Consider the following 19010-nt stretch of genomic DNA (forward strand, 5'->3'; position numbering starts at 1 on the left):
AAACTCCTTGATAAACAAAAATAACACAAAGGTGTTTCATAAAAAACTATAGCTTAAAGAACCAATGGACTACAATTATGAATCTTTTGATTAGGGTTTCACACCTTGGAGAGAAGAATCCTAGCACCAACGTGCTTATTATCCCAGCTAAACATGTTATCAAACTCATCAGCTCCAAGGATTTGACCATTAGCTTTGATGTAATTGAGATATGTTGGGTTATTTGTTGCTTTGTGTAACCAAGCAGCTCCCCATAACAATTCATCCTGAAGACACCAAATAACATCATCAATGTTATTTCAGTTTTTTTTTGTGACGATTTTAAATTTAATTTAGAGCCAATTAATGTAAAGCAACATTTAAAACCTGATATCCAGAGTAAGAACAGTAGAATGGACAAACTTCTGGAGCCAGACCTGCACTGTAGGGTCCTCTGTATTTGTCCGCAAATGCAAAAACCTTAAAAACCCACAGAAGCAAAATTTATAATTAATGCTCGAGATTGACATGGCAAAGGCCACATGATTATTGATTGGAAGAAAATTATTTCACCTAATTAACAAAACCTAACTTGAAAAGAAATGACATAATTAAAATATGCTTGCTTTTTAGTTTATTTACCGTAATGGCTCGATGGAGGAGGATATTGGAGTAAGAAGGGTCACGTTTCCGGAAAACAATCGACGCAGCGGCAAGAGCGGCAGCGGTTTCACCGGCTATATCAGAACCAGGATTGTTCTTGTCGACTTTAAACACACTTCTTGGTGTATCCATGTCTTCTGGCCTCTCCCAACAAGCATGGTCCATGTTAGGATCACCAACCTATCAAAACGCTTACGTTAAACCACTCTGTTTCCCAAAGTTTTGATTTTCTTTCTTTGAGTTAAGAACGGAACCTGAACATAAATAGTATCAGGATGCGATGTGGCTTTGAGGAGAAAGTCAGTGGCCCAACGAACTGCGTCTTTAGCGTTTGGTAACTCAGATTTCATGAGACCACCAAACTCAATTAAACTCCATGAGAGCATTGTGGTTGTGAATGCCATTGGAAAACCAAACTTCATATTGTCCCCTGCATCGTAGTATCCTCCCACCAAATCCACCTACAATTTAGCAATTATTAGTGTTCTTTTCTGTATATGTTAAATTGTTAATCAAACACATAAAGATGAAGAGTACTAAACATACAAAACCCAACAAAAACTCAGGTCTGACGACATATGCATTACCTCTGTTATATATACTAATAAAGATTGTTACTTTGATGATTTTGACAGAGACAGACGCTTTGAACTAAAAACCGCAATACCAAAAATTAGGGTTTCAAATATGCATCAAACCCATAAAAAAGGTGGAATCTTTTGATTGTTTTGTGAGGATATTTAACCTATACATCGAAAGCAGAGCTACAGAGATTTTTTTTTATACAGTTCTAAACATCAAACCCCCATAAAAGGTTGAATCTTTTGATATTTCTGGGGAGTTTCAACCTATTTTGCTACCAATCATGGAAAACTATGTAGCAAATCCATTTCACATTGTACATTAAAGCACCAGAAAAGCAAGAGAAAGAAGGTTCATTTACGTTGAGAGCAGAGCCGTCAGAGAGACCAGAGTTACTCCTCCAAGTCATCCTCTGTTTTGGAGGAAGCTTTCCAGATCTTTGACCTTCGAAGAAGAGAATAGACTTTGCGAGAGCGTCTTTGTAATTGTGGTTGTGGAGGTGGCGACGATGGTGGATGCTACGGCGAGAGGAAGAGGATGAGAAACCATTGGAGAGAAGCAAGAAGAAAGAGACAAGGAAGATGAGTGACGAAGCAGAGAGATGGAGAGCCATTACCCTAGATAGAGAGAGAGAGAGAGAGAGCTCTGGACCTCTGGTTAGCCAATCAATACACAGTGTGCAGAAGAAGAAGCTTGCTGCTATGTGACCAGAGGACGTTAGCCTTTTTATATAGAGAAAAGATTTGGTTTTTATCTCTCCTCAGTCCTCACTTTCCACTTTTTCTCTCTCAGCTGAGCTAGCTAAACCGGTTAATTAGTTTTTAGTCATTTTCTAATTAAAACATACATTGTTAATTTACATTTTTCGCACGTTGTTCGCTTGGCTTTGTAAGTGTAACAAAGAAGGATCTTGTAAAATCTTGCTTGCTCATTGTTAACATAATCTCGAAATCGTAAAAGTTTTGTAATCATTCATTTCACCCATACCGAATCCAGTGGGAACATTTAAGTTTTCATCAAAATATGGTAAAACGTAGAAGAAAAAAATATCAATAAATCGTCCAGTCAATTTTACGTGGTAATGACTAATGATCAAAACAGTAATAGCGAGTTGTGGGCATTGTGTCCAAATTAAGAATAAATTCGGGTGGATAACGTGACACATAAACTAAATTGAGGAGTTTTCTGTAATATTTGCACAAGTTGTAATTGTCCGTACGCTTGATTCGGCTTCTTGGATATGGGCTTTATATAACAGAGCCGTCGCCGCGCCGACATTTAAAGGGCCATAAGCCCAGAACAAAAAAGTTTTATTTATACCCTAAAAAATGTGCTTTACGTATTTCCTGCAAGCGTGGGAATCATCGAACAATCACTCTTCCACCGGATTCGACAAGATTCATGATTTATTTTTAATATCCTAAAGAACAAATGAGATGAACTTTGGTCACAAAAGTTTGGGAAAGTCCATTGATTGGATTCATGTCCAATATAATAGTTGGGCCGGTAGCCCATAATAAGTTATATGCCTACAAATTTAGGTTTGTGTTAACTGTGAAGATTTGATAGAAACCTGGAATTAAGGAAACGCAACGACCACATATTTATGATTTACAAATCTACGCCAGAAGAATCTATCGTTTTCGGACCGTTCTGCCATTGAAACTCTGTTCCATGACGATTAATTTCAACGTCGCCATATATCTGACAACATATTATTATACTACTCCTAGTACTTTAATTAACTTAAGTTTCGATATGAAATCACAATTAAGTTATACTGGTCATAGTTAAATAAATTATGTAGAACTAATTAATTAAAAAGGCGGACAGTGATGAGCTCATCAAAGCTCAACGGTTACAATTTCATTAATTTACGTCGACTCATTTGCATCAGTCATTTTAATAAACAGGTGAAATTCTATTTACGTTAGATCGTTGGCAATTAATACAGGTACGTATGAATACATAGGACCGTTTTAAAAATAAATACTATAATACTAAGGGCAACCCCAATGGGAAGATATATTTTAGGGCTTTTTAAAATTGTTAATTAATATACTATGTAATTTTAATAGAATAAGAACTTTGAGAATTTTAATAAAAAGTTTCCCCTCTAATGGTGGATTTTAATTTTGAGTCTCTTAATTTGAATTTTTTTTTTAAATAAAAAAACTTTAAACTAGAATATGAAAGTATTGCATTTGAGATATATGTTTATAAAATTATTATATTTCATAAAATTTTAAACATAGGAAACGTTAAAACAAAGAAGAAAACTTTCTGTGACAGAATTAATCAAAGAAGAAAAGAACACAAACTTACTTATTAGCTACAAATCTGCAGGTTTTTTACATCAGTCCTTGCTGTATAAACCGGCACACCAACCTCAAACAAAGAGAGCATCAGGGAATATTGAATATACAGCAACGAATATCATCACATGTTCACGCAGCGGATCTCGTGCGTAAAGCCAAAGCACGAAATGAAGACAAACCTGTTTAGGTAGCAGAAGAAGAGAGACTTGAGCTGGTTGTCCAAGAAATGCATGATGAGTGTGGAGCCAGAACCTTGAGCACCGTATCCAACTCCCTCATATATATGATCCAACAGCGTCGTAAGTAAACACACACCCTTTTCCTGCATTATAATCAAGAATTAATAATATCCCACAATGTTATGTTGTACCTCTTCCATAGTCACATGCATCAATCATAANAAGAAATGCATGATGAGTGTGGAGCCAGAACCTTGAGCACCGTATCCAACTCCCTCATACATATGATCCAACAGCGTCGTAAGTAAACACACACCCTTTTCCTGCATTATAATCAAGAAGTAATAATATCCCACAAGCCGACGAAGACGTAATTAAAACAAAGACAAAAAGGAAAAGTCTCCTCTTAGCGACAAAAAGGCGATTGGCTTCGTAACCCTAATCGCCGCCGTTTACCGGCCTCACGCCGGTAGATGAGAATAATACGATGGCAAGAAATACGAAGAAGAAGAAAAAGGGCTCTTCGCGATCTGGGACAACTCTCTCAGGTACTTCTCAGTTTGCTCGCATGGTCTCGACGATTCCTTCCCACCCAAAATCCAAATCTCGCCCTCCCCCCTCCCCCGTGGAGATTTCTTCTGTCGTGACCGCTGCTGGTGAAGCTCTGGAATCTTCAGAGATCTCTTCTCCATCTCCTATCCCTGCGGATCCTTCGTCTTCAGATCCCATCCTCCTTGGCGCTTCGTCCTCGGCTCTGGATCTGAGCAATCCTCCTGTATCAGCTGGTCCTTCCCTTGCTGCTGTTGAGGCTCCTGCTTCCGGCAACGTATCACCGGGTATCGCTGGTTCTCCTCATGTGCTTCCTAGTCAGGCGGTATCCTCTGTTCCAACTTCCTCCACTCCAGGAAAGCGTTGGACTAATTTGTTTGGTGACTCTTCCCAGCTTGAGGAGTTGGGATCTCCTACAGTGCACATCACTGGTGTTCCATTTGTTCTAATTCCAGACGACAATCTAGAAGCTGCCATAGAAGAATTCAAAGACTTTGTCTTTGCTCAATTTCATGGTAACCCTCCAGATATTGGACTGGTCCTCGCATATTCGTGCACAATATAGGGAATGGAGCCTTCCTGTTGCGAGTTACAAATCCTCGGACTAGAGCAATCTTGTTGGGCCGCAATGTCTGGAATATCGCGGGGCACCCAATGTTTGTTTCTCCTTGGTCGCCAGAATTTACACCTCAATCTCCCCCTATTACGTCAGCGACTATTGCTGTTGAATTCCGCGGAGTCCCGTATCTGTTGTTTAACAGGCAAAGTCTCAGTAGGCTAGCCACTGCAGTTGGTAAGCCTGTAGCGTTAGCACCTGAAACAGAACGCAAGGAAAATTTTGAAGTGGCCAAGGTGCTTGTTAGAGTTGACCTCACTAAGGATCTCCCATCAAAGGTAATTTCGGGTTTCTCTGATGGTCGGGAGGTGGAAGTGGATGTCTCTTATCCATGGCTTCCTCCTCGTTGCACTGAGTGTCGAGCGTACGGTCACGACACAACTCGATGTCCCAAGATGACAGCTACCATTGTCTCGCTAATGCGGAGAAGGAACAGGTTGCGGTCGCGGAGTAGACCTAGGTTACATCGTCGCTCAAGGCAAGGACGATCACTTGGACGTTTGTCTAAGAGTTCCTCGAATGTAAAACCACCTCATCTTGTGTGGAAGGTTAAGGAGAGTGGCCTTTCCTCTGCGATTGTGGCGTCACAGAGTGAGGAAGTGGTCCAAGGAGACTCTGATGGTGTAGTTCCAGAACAGAAATCAGGCCCAGATCTTGCGCCAGTTCCTGATTTGGGAGACAAGGTACTGACGCTGGACAAGACTAAAGAGATTAGGGAGGATCTGGTTATCTCTGCTGGTGAGGAGCATAAGTCGGACCCTAGGAATGAGGTGAATGAGAATATGGAGAAGACCGTCTCTGTCAGGTCAGCTGAGCCGTCACCTGATCGTCCGACAGAAGCAGAAACTGAAGCACCCTTTATCCTGGTTAGTCGTAGGAAGAGTGGCCGCAAGGTCACAACAACTTCACATTAATAAGTATCGATGTTTTTTGTGTGGAATATAAGAGGTCTGAATAGTACCAGACGTCAGGACTTTACAAAGGATTGGATTTTAATCCATAGGCCACTTTTTGGAGCATTTTTGGAAACGCATATTTTATCGGCTAATGCGGGAAGGGTTGCTAGAGCAGTCCCTCAGGGGTGGAATTTTTTTGGTAACTTCGACCACCACAGTACAGCTAGGATCGTGGTATGTTGGGACCCCTCAGTATCTATGGTTGTGTATCATGTCTCCTCACAACTTATTACTTGCGGCTTCTTTATTCAGTCGTTTAGTCTAAATATTACAGTATCTTTTGCCTATGGCTTTAATCTGCTAGAAGCGCGTCTACCTCTTTGGGATGATTTATCTTGGCTTAATGCGAACACTCCAGTCAGTCGTGTTCCTTGGGCAGTGGTGGGGGACATCAATCAAATCCTGCAAACCTCTCAGCACTCTCACCATCTTATTCAGGACGTGGACTCATCAGGCATAGAGGACTTCAATCTTGCCATTCAGGAAGCTGAGCTCTTTGAGGCGCAAGCCAAAGGGGTTCCTTTCACGTGGTGGAACCATCAGGAAGACAACCCCACCTCAAAGAAGATCGACCATGCTTTCATCAATCAGGCGTGGGCAGACTCTTATCCGGAATCATATGCAGAGTTCCTGGAGCCACTACAATCTGATCATGCTGCCTGCTTATTCCATCTACCCGCTTTGCGAAGGTCTATTCGTAAGCCCTTTAAGTTCTTTCAGCATGTCATTGAGCACCCGCAGTTCAAAGACTCAGTATCTCAAGCTTGGGATCCACTTCAAATTCAGGGAACTTGTCAGTTCAAACTTGTTAGGGCTGTGCGAAAGTTAAAGATGGTTCTTCGGCTCCTTAACAAACGACACTACAGTGACATCAGTCTGAGAGTTAAGAATCAAGCGGATAAGGTTGCAAATCTCCAAAGACAGTTGTTATCAAACTCGGATGTTCAAGCTGCTAGGGAGGAGCATGAAGCTCGAACTCTTTGGCACACGCTGATTTCTGCTGAGGAGAAGTTCTATCGCTAAAAATCCAGAATACTGTGGCTACATCTAGGGGACAGGAACACCGCATTCTTTCACAAGTCAGTTTCACAACGGGCAGCGAGAAACCACATTCACTTCTTGTGTGATCAGGATGGAACAAGGATCACGGATATCTCTGCCATCAAAGCTTATGCAGCAAATTATTTCAAGGGTATTCTGGGGAACACTGAGCTCCCAGTCTCGCCAGTCTCAGTGGATGAGCTTAGAGGGATATTACCTTTTCGATGCTCGGAGGCTTAGGTTCAGGACCTACAGAAGGTCGTCTCTCCTGAATAAATAAAGGCAGTGGTGTTCGCAATGCCCCTAAACAAGAGCCCAGGCCCAGATGGGTTTCCGGTGGAGTTCTTTCGAGCTTCATGGGACATAATAGGAGCCACGGTAATATCTGCAGTCCAAGAATTCTTTCGTAATGGTCGGTTGCTCAAAGATCTCAACTGTACCATCATCGCACTTATTCCGAAAATTCCTGAGGCAAGCAGGCTGAGTGATTTCAGACCTATTAGTTGCTGTAATTTGATCTACAAGGTCATATCTAAAGTAATCGCCAACAGAATGAAGCCTGTTCTTCTGGAATGCATCAGTCCAAACCAAGCGGCGTTCTTGAAAGGTCGAAGTTTGGGAGAAAATGTACTTCTGGCCTCAGAACTAGTAAGGGACTACCAAAAGACAAGTTGTCCAAAGAGCTGTATGGTGAAGGTCGACATCCGGAAAGCCTTTGATATTGTCTGTTGGGATTTTGTGTTAAAGGTTCTTGAAGCTCAGGTTTTTCCTCCTCTGTTCTGTTCTTGGATTCGAGAATGTATTTCTTCGCCAAGGTTCTCTATAGCAATTAATGGAGAATTGGCAGGGTTTTTCTCAGCGGCAAAGGGTTTACGTCAAGGTGACTCCATCTCACCTTACTTCTTCATCATGGTCATGGAAGTCTTATCGAGGCTTCTTGAAGTTGCAGCCGCTGCAGGCACATTCAGGTTGCACCCTCGATGTTCCTCACCCCTGGTAACCCACCTTCTGTTTGCAGATGACCTATTAGTATTCACGGATGGTGCTCGGCACTCTTTGACGGGGATTGCTGGTGTTATGCGCCACTTCAGGGCACTTAGTGGTCTAGACATGAATCCTGCTAAGTCCGAAATCTTCTTTGGGGGCTACTCGGAGATTCAAGTCGATGTTTTAAGTGCTTTGACAGGCATTAAAGTGGGGTCGTTTCCCACTCGGTATCTAGGATTGCCACTCAACCCCGCGAGGATCTCCTTTGCAACTCTGCAGCCTTTATTGGAGAGGATAACATCGAAGCTGCATACGTGGACTATCAAAAGCTTATCCTTCTCCGGTAAGATCAGACTCATTTCTTCTGTGATCTACGGCATGGTGAATTTCTGGAGCTCTGTCTTCGCCCTACCCAAAAAGTTCTACGAGAAGGTGGATTCCCATTGTGCTGGTTTCCTCTAGAAAAATAAGACTGAGTCTGCACGGGGTGCGAGAGTGGCGTGGGATGATGTCTGTAAACCAAAGGCGGAAGGAGGGTTAGGCATCAGGAGATTGCAGGACTTCCAGGTCGTGTTCCAGTTGAAACTGTTGTGGAACTTCTTTGCAAAGGCGGGCTCGCTGTGGGTTGCTTGGTTGCATTGCAACGTCTTCCACCGGAAAAGTTTCTGGATCATGGAAGACTCTCAAAGACTCCCTAGAACGGTAAGGGACATGCTAAAACACAGACACTTTCTCAAGGATCTCATGCGTTGTGAACTTGGTAATGGACGAACGGCATCTTTCTGGCATGACACTTGGTGTGCACATGGCCCATTAGTTGATTTCATTGGGAGGAATGGACCCCGACAGCTCAGAATACAGCTGAGTGCAAGAGTTGTCGCTGCGGTTCAGAATGGAGATTGGAGGTTACCTGCTGCTAGATCAGTCTCCCAGCAAGATTTTATGGCCACTCTTACGACCATCTCTCCTCCTGAGGATGACAAAGGGGATGATGTCTATCTCTGGAAACGATCAGCCAACACATACGCAACCACATTCTCTTCTAAGGCAACTTGGGAATTACTTCGATCTTCCTCTGCGCAAGTGCCTTGGTGTAAGACGGTCTGGTTCAAAGCAGCGGTTCCGAGATATTCGTTTATCACATGGCTGGCTTTTCAACGCAGGCTACCCACTAGAGACAGACTACTAGCTTGGGGGATGAATATACCTCCGGACTGTGTCCTCTGTTCGTCTAGGATAGAAAGTCATGAACATCTGTTTTTCTCTTGTGCGTATTCTAAGGAGGTTTGGGAGGCTTTTGCTTCACGGATTTCGCCCTCCCCACCTACTGATCTAGCTGCAGTGTCCACCTGGATCTCTCAAACTCGGCAACCTCCTCAAGCCCAGCTGTCTATTCTCCTCAAGCTTGTCCTGCAAGTCGCTTGCTACCTTCTGTGGCGGGAACGCAATGCCAGAGTCTTCACCAATGTCGCCACCCCTTCCGCAACGCTTCAAGCCAAGGTGGATCGAACTATTCGCAACCGCCTTATCTCGCTGCCAGAATCGACTGACTCCCCAAATTCCCTTCTAGCTCTTTATTTCCATTGTATTAGCTTTCCTTTCTAGCTTCTTATTTTCTTTTGTACAGAAAAACAGAAAATTTGGTACAAAATTTAACCTTTTACCAAAAAAAAAAAAAAAAAATATCCCACAATGTTATGTTGTACCTCTTCCATAGTCACATGCATCAATCATAACGAAAAAAATAGAAAAGAGAAGAAGAGCACTTTACCTTTCTTGTCAATCCCTCACAGCTTTTTTGCCTTTGTCTGTTGTGCAAAAATTAAACGAAGACAACAACTTAACAAAATGATAAGTAGGTAATGATAGATCGTGAAACCAACAACAAAGACAAAAAGGCATCACCTGTTAGCAATGAAACAACTATGAAAACCAAAACAAAAAATGATCACATGTTAACAAAACCCGTGAGAAAGCTTGAAGACGTACCCAAGAGAAGAGTATGCAGTGACAACGATCAGTCAAAGCCATCATTGAGCCATTGTAGGATCCTTCTCCACACACATAAACCAAAAAAAGAAAAAAAAAAACAACAAATAAATCACATGTAATTAGGAAAAACAGAGAGTAAAAAGAAGAGTTAAGAGGAAGAACAAAACCTTAGCACAGAGAACAAAAGCCACACACCATTGAATCAAAAAAGAGAATTTCCTCATGAACTCTTTATTTAAACAGATGAACATAAAAAAAAAGCAGCTCCCTTCATATCGGCCCTGCAACAACAAACACATCCAATACAAGATTAAATTCCCAGCTCCCTTCGATAACAACAGAGCTCAAATCATCAAGTAATGCACAACGGAAATGAGTAGTTATACCTCAAACTTAACAATTCCACTAGGACTGGTGGATTGACAAAGCATCACATTAGACACATCTCCTGTAGCTGAGAGAATACAGATTGCCGAAGCATCACATTAGACACAATTCCATTAATAGCGGGAATGCTATGAACTGGAGAACCTCCACAAGCTGAAGCACTGAAGGATGCTATGGAGTCATACTTCAACGCTCTTCAAGGTTTTTTTGCTGCATTGTCATGGAAGCATGGCTGGTACTGGGACTACACTTTCTTCATCCATACAATCCTCTGTGAAACAAATTGTCGATTCCAGCTTCAGATTTTTGCAGGGTTCTGTCTCACTATACGGTAAGAAGACTCTATCTTCTTTTGCTTATTGATTAAGAGCTTAGCCGTGCTATCACAGGCATGATCAAGCTGGAGAATCCAAAGGATAACGGTGAGTTTGTGGACTCTCTTGAGAAACTACTGAAGTTGTGTCAAGGAACCAATGTACAGATTGACGAGCTTGGAGCTTGCGTTTACCCACCGCAAGAGTTTGGTCTCATGAAACAAACAGCTCCTGTAGCTGACAGAATACAAACAGATCCAAGAACTCACCACATAGCTTCCATCACACTTAGAGTATCCACACATTGACAATCACGGAGCCAAGATGGACGATCTTTGAGGAGCCCTTCTTCTTTTTTTTCCTTTTTGATTTTTTTTTTTCTACTTTTCCACTAAAACTCTTCCCTAAAACCCCCGTTGGAGATAACCTAACACTTTGGAGTTTGTAGTAGTATTTTAAAACGAGTGGTAGTACTATACTAATACTAGTATCTTGTTAGGTTGGGACTTGGAACCAACGATCGATATGCTTTTATCGGGCATGCTAATTTAGTTCCATAAAAAATACTATTAAAAGATGATAAATTATTGAACAAATTGTCAACGTATACATTGCAACAAAGATAAACGATAAATTAGCACCTAATAATTAAGTCAATCTTACAAATAAACCTGCCCCAGATACAGTTACATATTTTGATCAATTAATGGTTAATTTTCTTAAAAAGTAGTTATAATGTCAATCAAAATTTGTATATATAGAAGAAAGGAAACGGTTATTTCTAAAACACAGTAATAACACATTGTTCTTTGAAAAAACGAGGGTGGTAACCACTATATATATACATGAATGGTAAGTATTTTTAAAGATCGAACGAAGATATGGTTCTGCAATAACAGCTAGGCATCTTTGAATATATATAAACAGACAGAGTATCGGATGATTATTAATTTATTATATCACTAACTCTTAACAACCTACGCGTTTTTAAGACCCCCAAACGAGTTGACTCAGGCAAATAATCGCACACAATATCATAGTTTTCATACACAAAAATATACTGTAATATTTAAAGAATGGACCTACGTACCTCATCCTCATTCATCATCAACCTACTTATACTATATAAAACCACTTAACCTAAAGTTTTTTATACACATAAAAATTTCCGATGGAATCTCCAATTCTCTTTCTCATCACACTATCATTCTTTTCCCAATCACTTCTCCTCGTTTCTTCTCAAACTCTATCCAACTCTTCGACAATCTGTAAAACGACTCCGGATCCAAAATACTGCAAATCTGTTTTCCCACATAGCCAAGGCAATGTTCAACAATACGGCCGCTTCTCTATCCGCAAATCGCTATCCCAGTCGCGAAAATTCATTCGCACCGTCGACAAATACATCAAACGCAACGCTCATATATCTCAACCTGCCGTTATCAGAGCCCTCCAAGACTGCCGTTTTCTCGCCGGGCTAACGATGGATTATCTCTTGACGTCGTTTGAAACCGTTAACGACACGTCGGCAAGATCCTCCTTCAAAACGCTACCGTTTTCGAGAGCCGACGACGTCCAGACTCTTCTCTCCGCGGCGTTGACTAACGAGCAGACGTGTCTCGAGGGACTCACCACCGCGGCTTCTTCTTCCGCCACGTGGACTGTAAGGAATGGTGTCGCTTTGCCTCTCGTTAACGACACGAAGCTCTTAGGCGTCTCGCTCGCTCTCTTCACCAAAGGATGGGTTCCGAAGAAGAAGAAACGGGCCGGGTTTGCTTGGGCTCATCCGAGATCCGGATCATCCACTCACACTAAGCCGGCCCGTCTGTTCCGTAACGGAGCTCTACCGTTGAAGATGGCAGAGAAAACAAAAGCCGTTTACGAGTCGCTCAGCAGGAGAAAACTCGCGGACGGCGACGATGGAGACGACGGAAGCATGGTTTTGATAAGCGATATCGTCACCGTGAACCAAGACGGAACCGGGAACTTCACCAACATCACGGCGGCTATAGCGTCGGCGCCAAATAACACCGACGGAAGCGCCGGTTTCTTCTTAATCTACGTGACGGCGGGAATATACGAAGAGTACATCTCCATCGCTAAGAACAAAAGGTACATGATGATAATCGGCGACGGAATCAATCAAACGGTGGTCACCGGAAACAGAAGCGTCGTCGACGGTTGGACCACTTTCAACTCCGCCACATTTGGTACGTCACACAATCACATGTTATTAATCATAGTGTCTCGAGATCTTAAAATTAAATTTCCAATGATATTTAATACTATATATATCGAGTACGTGAATATAGTTGCCTTTAATTATTGCATTTTCAACTATAGGTCAAAAAGATTAAAATTGAAAGCGGTGAACAAGGGGACAAGATGCTTTAATAATATACTGAGCGTACTAACCATTATGTTTATTTTTAAAAAGTAGATAGTTGGATGATGCAGCCATTAAATAAAATGAATATTTTGGATACAATCGATAATAACAAATCGTGCACATGACTTTTTTATATATATTTCAGCTGTGACAGCACCTAACTTCGTCGCGGTGAACATCACATTCCGAAACACTGCCGGACCAGAGAAACACCAGGCGGTTGCGTTACGGAGCGGTGCAGATTTCTCAATCTTCTATAGTTGTAGTTTCGAGGCTTATCAAGATACTCTCTACACGCATTCCCTAAGACAGTTCTATAGAGAATGCGATGTCTATGGAACGGTCGATTTCATATTCGGAAACGCGGCAGTTGTGTTTCAGAACTGTAATCTATACCCGAGAAAACCAATGCCAAACCAGTTCAACGCCATCACAGCGCAAGGCCGGTCCGATCCGAATCAAAACACCGGTACGTCAATCCAAAACTGTACGATTAAACCCGCGGATGATCTTGTTTCGAGTAACTATACGGTTAAAACATATTTGGGTCGACCGTGGAAAGAGTATTCAAGGACGGTTTACATGCAATCGTACATTGACGGGTTCGTTGAACCGGTTGGTTGGAGAGAGTGGAACGGCGATTTCGCTTTAAGTACGTTGTACTATGCTGAGTATAACAATACCGGACCGGGTTCAAACACTACAAACCGGGTTACATGGCCTGGTTATCACGTGATTAATTCGACTGAGGCAGCTAATTTCACGATCACCGGTCTATTCCTTGAAGATGATTGGATTTGGAAGACCGGAGTGCCTTACACCAGCGGTTTAATTTCTTAGTAATTTTGTGATTTGCTCTTAATTTATTTTCTTTTATTAATCTAATTTGAAGAAATTGTATTATTTTTTATTGTAAGTTTTATAAGCCGAAAACCAAGCTCAACGCGAAGGAAATGTAAAGCTGGTTATGTAACCGTAAACATTTTTTGCAACACAAAATACGAATTTAATGATAACGACGTCGTTTGCTCACACTATAACACGTGACCATTAGGCCGTTCATTTTCCCATTGACGGTCAGATCACAACGTCCCTGAACCTTAACTACTTTTGTATCTAAACAGTAAACACACAAAGACTTCCCAAAACCAACTACTACTATAATTAACAGATTCAAAACAAGTTCAACAATTAGATCAGACACAAATCCAAAACTAAACCATAGAGATTTAAAGGAACTATAAGTGAACACAAAAAATGTCCATTTGGATCTTCTCCATCCTCATTCTCTCTACTTCTTTATCCGTGTCCGGCCAAAAGAAGCCAAGTGTTTACGAGGTTCTCCAAAACTACACCTTACCACGAGGAATCTTACCGGAAGGCGTACGAGACTACCAGCTAAACCGAAAAACCGGGGTATTCAAAGTCCATTTCAATAGCACGTGTCAGTTCGCTATAGAGTCGTACAAGGTCAAATACAAATCCACAATCTCCGGCATCATATCAAGAGGACGGGTCATGAGGTTGATGGGCGTAAGCGTCAAAGTGTTTTTCTTTTGGCTCAACATCTCTGAGGTGTCTCATGACGGCGACGAAGTCGAGTTCTCCGTTGGTGCTGCTTCTGAGGAGTTCTCGGCCAAGTATTTCGTGGACAGTCCACAGTGTGGTTGTGGGTATAATTGTTATAATGGGCTTGTCTCTTCTTCTTGAAGCCCCATGGGTCCTAAAACTGTTATGAGTCAATAAAATAAACATAGGCCTCGAAGCTAATGTGCATACCCATTAATAAACTACAAACTGTTGTTTTTTTTTTTTTAAAAAAGCATGTTTCAGTAAAATAAAAACTTTGTTAATTCAACTTTTGATTGAGTCTTCAATTTCTTTATATATTAGTTTGTGTTATATGAGTTGTAAAAATAATTAATTAGGTTTTGTTGGTTAAGAAATTTTGTGTTTGTTATCCTTTATCCTATAAAGCACAAGTCACTGCACCAATAAAAATGTGACATATCAGCAAAACCAAATTAATTTTAGATAAAAATAAAAAAAAGTGATGGTGAGCGAGAAAAATAATGATTTGTTGTAAAACACTTAGTGGACTCTATAGACCGGCCCGCTCACAGTCCGTTAGGACATGGCCATTCGGCCCATATACCGGTCCGCGCATGTACGGCCCATCGGCCATTGCTTTACGGCCCATGGCCTATGTTATGTACTCGATTGCTTTATGGGCTTTAGCCCTTGTACTCCTATTATATATACTTGTATGCTCGACATTAATCAATAAGACTAAGAGATTTCACTTCCTAAATTCTCTAGTTTACAACACGTTATCAGCACGATAGCCTCTAACCCTAAAACCTAAAAAACAGCCGCCGCTTTCCAAACCCTAAAGCAGCCGCCGATCTTCTTCTCTCTTCCACAAACCCTAAACTATCTTCGTTCTTGCTCCCATCCGAGATCAAACCCTTTTTCTGTCCGAGGATCTCCTTGTTCACGAGCATACCTTAAGCTCGTGATCAAGCTTCTATCGGCAGCTTGATCGAGATTTGTGGTCCGAGTTCGGGGGTGAGTTCATCTGTTCGTTGTTCGTGATTCCGGACGAGAGAAGTACCAAGCGGTTCGTGGGAAGCTGTTCGTGATCTGCGGAAGCAGTTCGTTGTTCTGTCCGCGGAAGCTGTCCGTTGTTTTGTCCGCGATTTCTGTTCGTGATCCAGTTCGCGGTTCCGTTCGTGATCTAGTACGTGGTTCTGTTCGTAGTCCGTGAGCGAGGGAGAGATTAAAACCGAGGTCTGTTAGCTCCCGGTTCATATCCAGTCAGATCCAAATCGGTGAAAGGTAAAATATGGCCGAACCCTCTTAAAACCCTATGATCCAAATTTGGACTTAAACATACAGAACCCTAAGACAAACAAGTACACAACCAACAAAGTTTAAGATCTCTAAAACCTAAAACTTAAAACCTGTTGGCGTTTAGGTTGTTAGATTCTTTGAGAATTAAAACCAATTATATTATGAATGGAATTTGGTTGTTTGCTGCTTGTTGTGATGCATAAGAACCTAGAAATATTTTGTTGTTTAAACATGTTCTAGGATATCAAAACTGGATCATCCATGCATCATATTGAAAAATGGATCATGTATAAAGATAGGATCTATTCAAGCATAAATTGTTCATGTAAATTTCGGCTGCATGAATCATGTTCTAGGATTGTTAAAACTCAAAACCGAATTTGATAAGCTTGAGTTAAGGGTTGAAAATTCCGATTGAACTAAAACTATTGTTAAGTTTCTATAAACTTTAAAGCATGAAATCGGAAATTAAAGTTATGGTTAGGATAAGTTCCTAATCAATTAGTGTAATTATCTAAATCCCCTTAAAACAATATTTACTAAATCCTAGAAAGAAAAGGAAATTTAAGAAAAAGGAAATCCTATCTACAAATAAGGAAATTGTTGCATGCATACATATTTGATTTTGTTGTCTTTGCATGCATGATTTTAAACCATACGAAATCCATTATAGGCAAGGGCATGTTTCGGTCTCAAATACCGCATGGCCCAGGGCATGTTTTCGGTCTCAAATACCGCATGGCCCAAGGACATGTTTCGGTCTCAAATACCGCATGGTCCAAGGACATGTTTCGGTCTCAAATACCGCATGGTCCAAGGCATGTTTCGGTCTCAAATACCGCATGACCTGAATAAATGTTTGTTGCATGATTCGGTCTCAAATACCGCATGCTAACTATCGGTTGTCTACATTATATGCAGATGGCGAATCTTAAAAGCCTAGACTATCCCATCTTGCAAGCTTCTGGAAAGAACTACTTGGAATGGGTCAAAGACACCGAAATCCACCTAAGGTCCAATGGCCTAGCTGGTTGCATTGATGAGGAAGTTGAGAGCACTGACAAGAAAAAGAACAAGTGTCTCCAACATATGCACCATCACATTGCAGAGAGTCTCAAGAGCCAGTACCTCTTCATAGACAATCCACTCGCCCTTTGGACACAGCTTAAACGCCGTTACGGGCACCAAAAGACGGTGCTCCTTCCAAAGGCCGAGTTTGATTGGAAGAACCTAAGGATCCAGGATTACAAATCCGTGGAGGAGTATAACTCTGAGCTTTTTAGGATTGTCTCACTCCTTAGGTTATGTGAAAAAGAGGTGACTGAAAGGGAACTGATAGAAAAGACTTTGTCTACTTTCAGCCCTAACAATAGAGTTCTTCAGCAACAGTATCGGCATCAAGGCTTTGCCGATTATGGGGCACTCATTGAATGTTTACTGCTAGCTGAGCAGAATGATGAGTTGCTGCTGATGAACAGTGCTATGAGACCTCCCGGTACAGCCCCATTACCGGAAGCAAATAAGGTTGATTTGGGAAAGAAAACTACAATGGAGTCTAAGGAGCCAAAAGCGCCCCATGAGACCAACTATGTCCACAGAGAAAGACACTACGGCCAAGGCCGTGGTGGCAGAGGACGTAGTGGCCGTGGCGGCCGTGGCGGACAGGCCGGCCGAAGAGGCCGCGGACGTGGTGGTAAGGGCCGTACGTCCTTTAAACCACGTACCAAGGTTAAATCGGTCTGCGACAGATGTGGTATGTCAAACCACTGGTCCAAGACTTGTAGAACTCCCAAACACCTCATTGATGCATACCAAGAAGTTCTAAAGAAAAATCCGGAAGCCAACTATGCGTACATCGATGATGAAGGAGACTTCGATCATGAGAATGACGACTTGCTAGAGACTTCCGATTGCCTACAAGATGATGATTGATTTTCGTTTTAAAGCGGTTTAATTTCAATGCTTTTATGCTTTATTTTCCTTTATTGTATTGGATGATTATTTAATTTAAATGCAATGGTTCTTTTATTTTATAATTGTCCTATTAAAATACAAAATTATGTCCTATTTATAGAAATGGCCAAGGACATGAGTGAACTAGTGGTGGACAGTGGATCCAGCCACACTATACTAAGAGACAAAAGATATTTCATAGATCTCAAAATGAAAAGTGCAAATGTTAGTACAATTGCGGGTATAGCCAACATGATAGAAGGCTACGGCCAGGCTCACATTTTGTTGCCTAACGGCACACATATTGAACTAAGTGATGCCCTATACTCACCCAGCTCTAAGAGAAACTTATTGAGCTTTAAAGATATAAGATTAAATGGCTATCATGTTGAAACCAAGGGTGAAGGAACTAAAGAATTCCTATACATTACTGAAAATGTAAACGGCCAAAAGAAGGTCCGAGAGACTATACCCGCACTAGCCACTGGTTTATACCATGCTAAGATAAACATGATAGAAGCTAACATGGCTAAGCACAAAATGTTCACTGAAAAATTCACTCTATGGCATGACCGGTTAGGCCACCCGGGTTCGAACATGATGCGTAAAGTAATTAAGAGTTCAAAAGGGCACAACCTTAAAGAGAAAAGAGTTTTCCCTAAAAATCTCACTTGTGTAGCATGTGCACAAGGGAAACTCATTACAAGACCATCACCAGTAAAAGTCACAAAAGAGACTTTGCATTTTCTGGAAAGGATACAAGGTGATATATGTGGACCAATACACCCACCATGTGGGTCGTTTAGATATTTTATGGTTATGATTGATGCATCAACCAGATGGTCTCACGTTTGCTTGTTATCCACAAGGAACCTAGCATTTGCTAGGCTGTTGGCTCAAATCATAAGATTAAGAGTACACTTTCCAGACTTTCCACTAAAGACGATACGTCTAGATAATACTGGTGAATTTACATCCCAAGCGTTTAATGATTATTGTATGTCCATGGGGGTGAGTGTGGAACATCCTGTGGCACATGTCCATACACAAAACGGATTAGCTGAATCCTTCATTAAACGTATACAATTAATAGCTCGACCATTATTAATGAGATCGAAGCTTCCTGTGTCGGCTTGGGGACACGCGGTCTTACATGCAGCAGAACTCATACGCATCAGGCCATCTAGTGAACACATATATTCACCATCCCAATTATTATCGGGTCAAGAGCCAGACTTATCCCATCTCAAAA

The 19010-nt window shown here is 41.5% G+C and overlaps 3 protein-coding genes and 1 long non-coding RNA gene across 4 annotated transcripts in view; 2 read left to right on the plus strand and 2 right to left on the minus strand.

Moving 5' to 3' along the window:
* Nucleotides 1-1926, minus strand: part of LOC104743122 (endoglucanase 1-like) — a 5554-nt gene extending 3628 nt beyond the window's left edge. Inside the window, exons 1-5 of the mRNA XM_010464236.1 lie at nt 1586-1926; nt 897-1103; nt 622-822; nt 367-459; nt 105-266 (exon numbers count right to left, since the gene is read on the minus strand). Coding sequence (XP_010462538.1) covers nt 105-266; nt 367-459; nt 622-822; nt 897-1103; nt 1586-1837 — 915 coding nt within the window. The 5' untranslated portion in view covers nt 1838-1926. The remainder of the gene's footprint in view (nt 1-104; nt 267-366; nt 460-621; nt 823-896; nt 1104-1585) is intronic.
* Nucleotides 9266-11013, minus strand: LOC104738762. The gene is made up of 4 exons (XR_759829.2): nt 10249-11013; nt 10030-10143; nt 9860-9921; nt 9266-9678 (listed from the first exon to the last, which is right to left on the minus strand). It is a non-coding gene; the product is annotated as an uncharacterized LOC104738762 (long non-coding RNA).
* LOC104738764 (probable pectinesterase/pectinesterase inhibitor 7) lies at nt 11558-13984 on the plus strand. The gene is made up of 2 exons (XM_010458966.2): nt 11558-12773; nt 13098-13984. Exons 1-2 carry the CDS (start codon nt 11735-11737, stop codon nt 13790-13792), a joined length of 1734 nt encoding a protein of 577 aa, XP_010457268.1. The 5' UTR covers nt 11558-11734; the 3' UTR covers nt 13793-13984.
* LOC104738765 lies at nt 14162-14737 on the plus strand. Its single transcript, XM_010458967.1, has one exon. It carries the CDS (start codon nt 14210-14212, stop codon nt 14660-14662), a length of 453 nt encoding a protein of 150 aa, XP_010457269.1. The 5' UTR covers nt 14162-14209; the 3' UTR covers nt 14663-14737.

This window comes from Camelina sativa, chromosome 14, assembly GCF_000633955.1.
Source record: "Camelina sativa cultivar DH55 chromosome 14, Cs, whole genome shotgun sequence".
Lineage (NCBI taxonomy): Eukaryota > Viridiplantae > Streptophyta > Magnoliopsida > Brassicales > Brassicaceae > Camelina > Camelina sativa.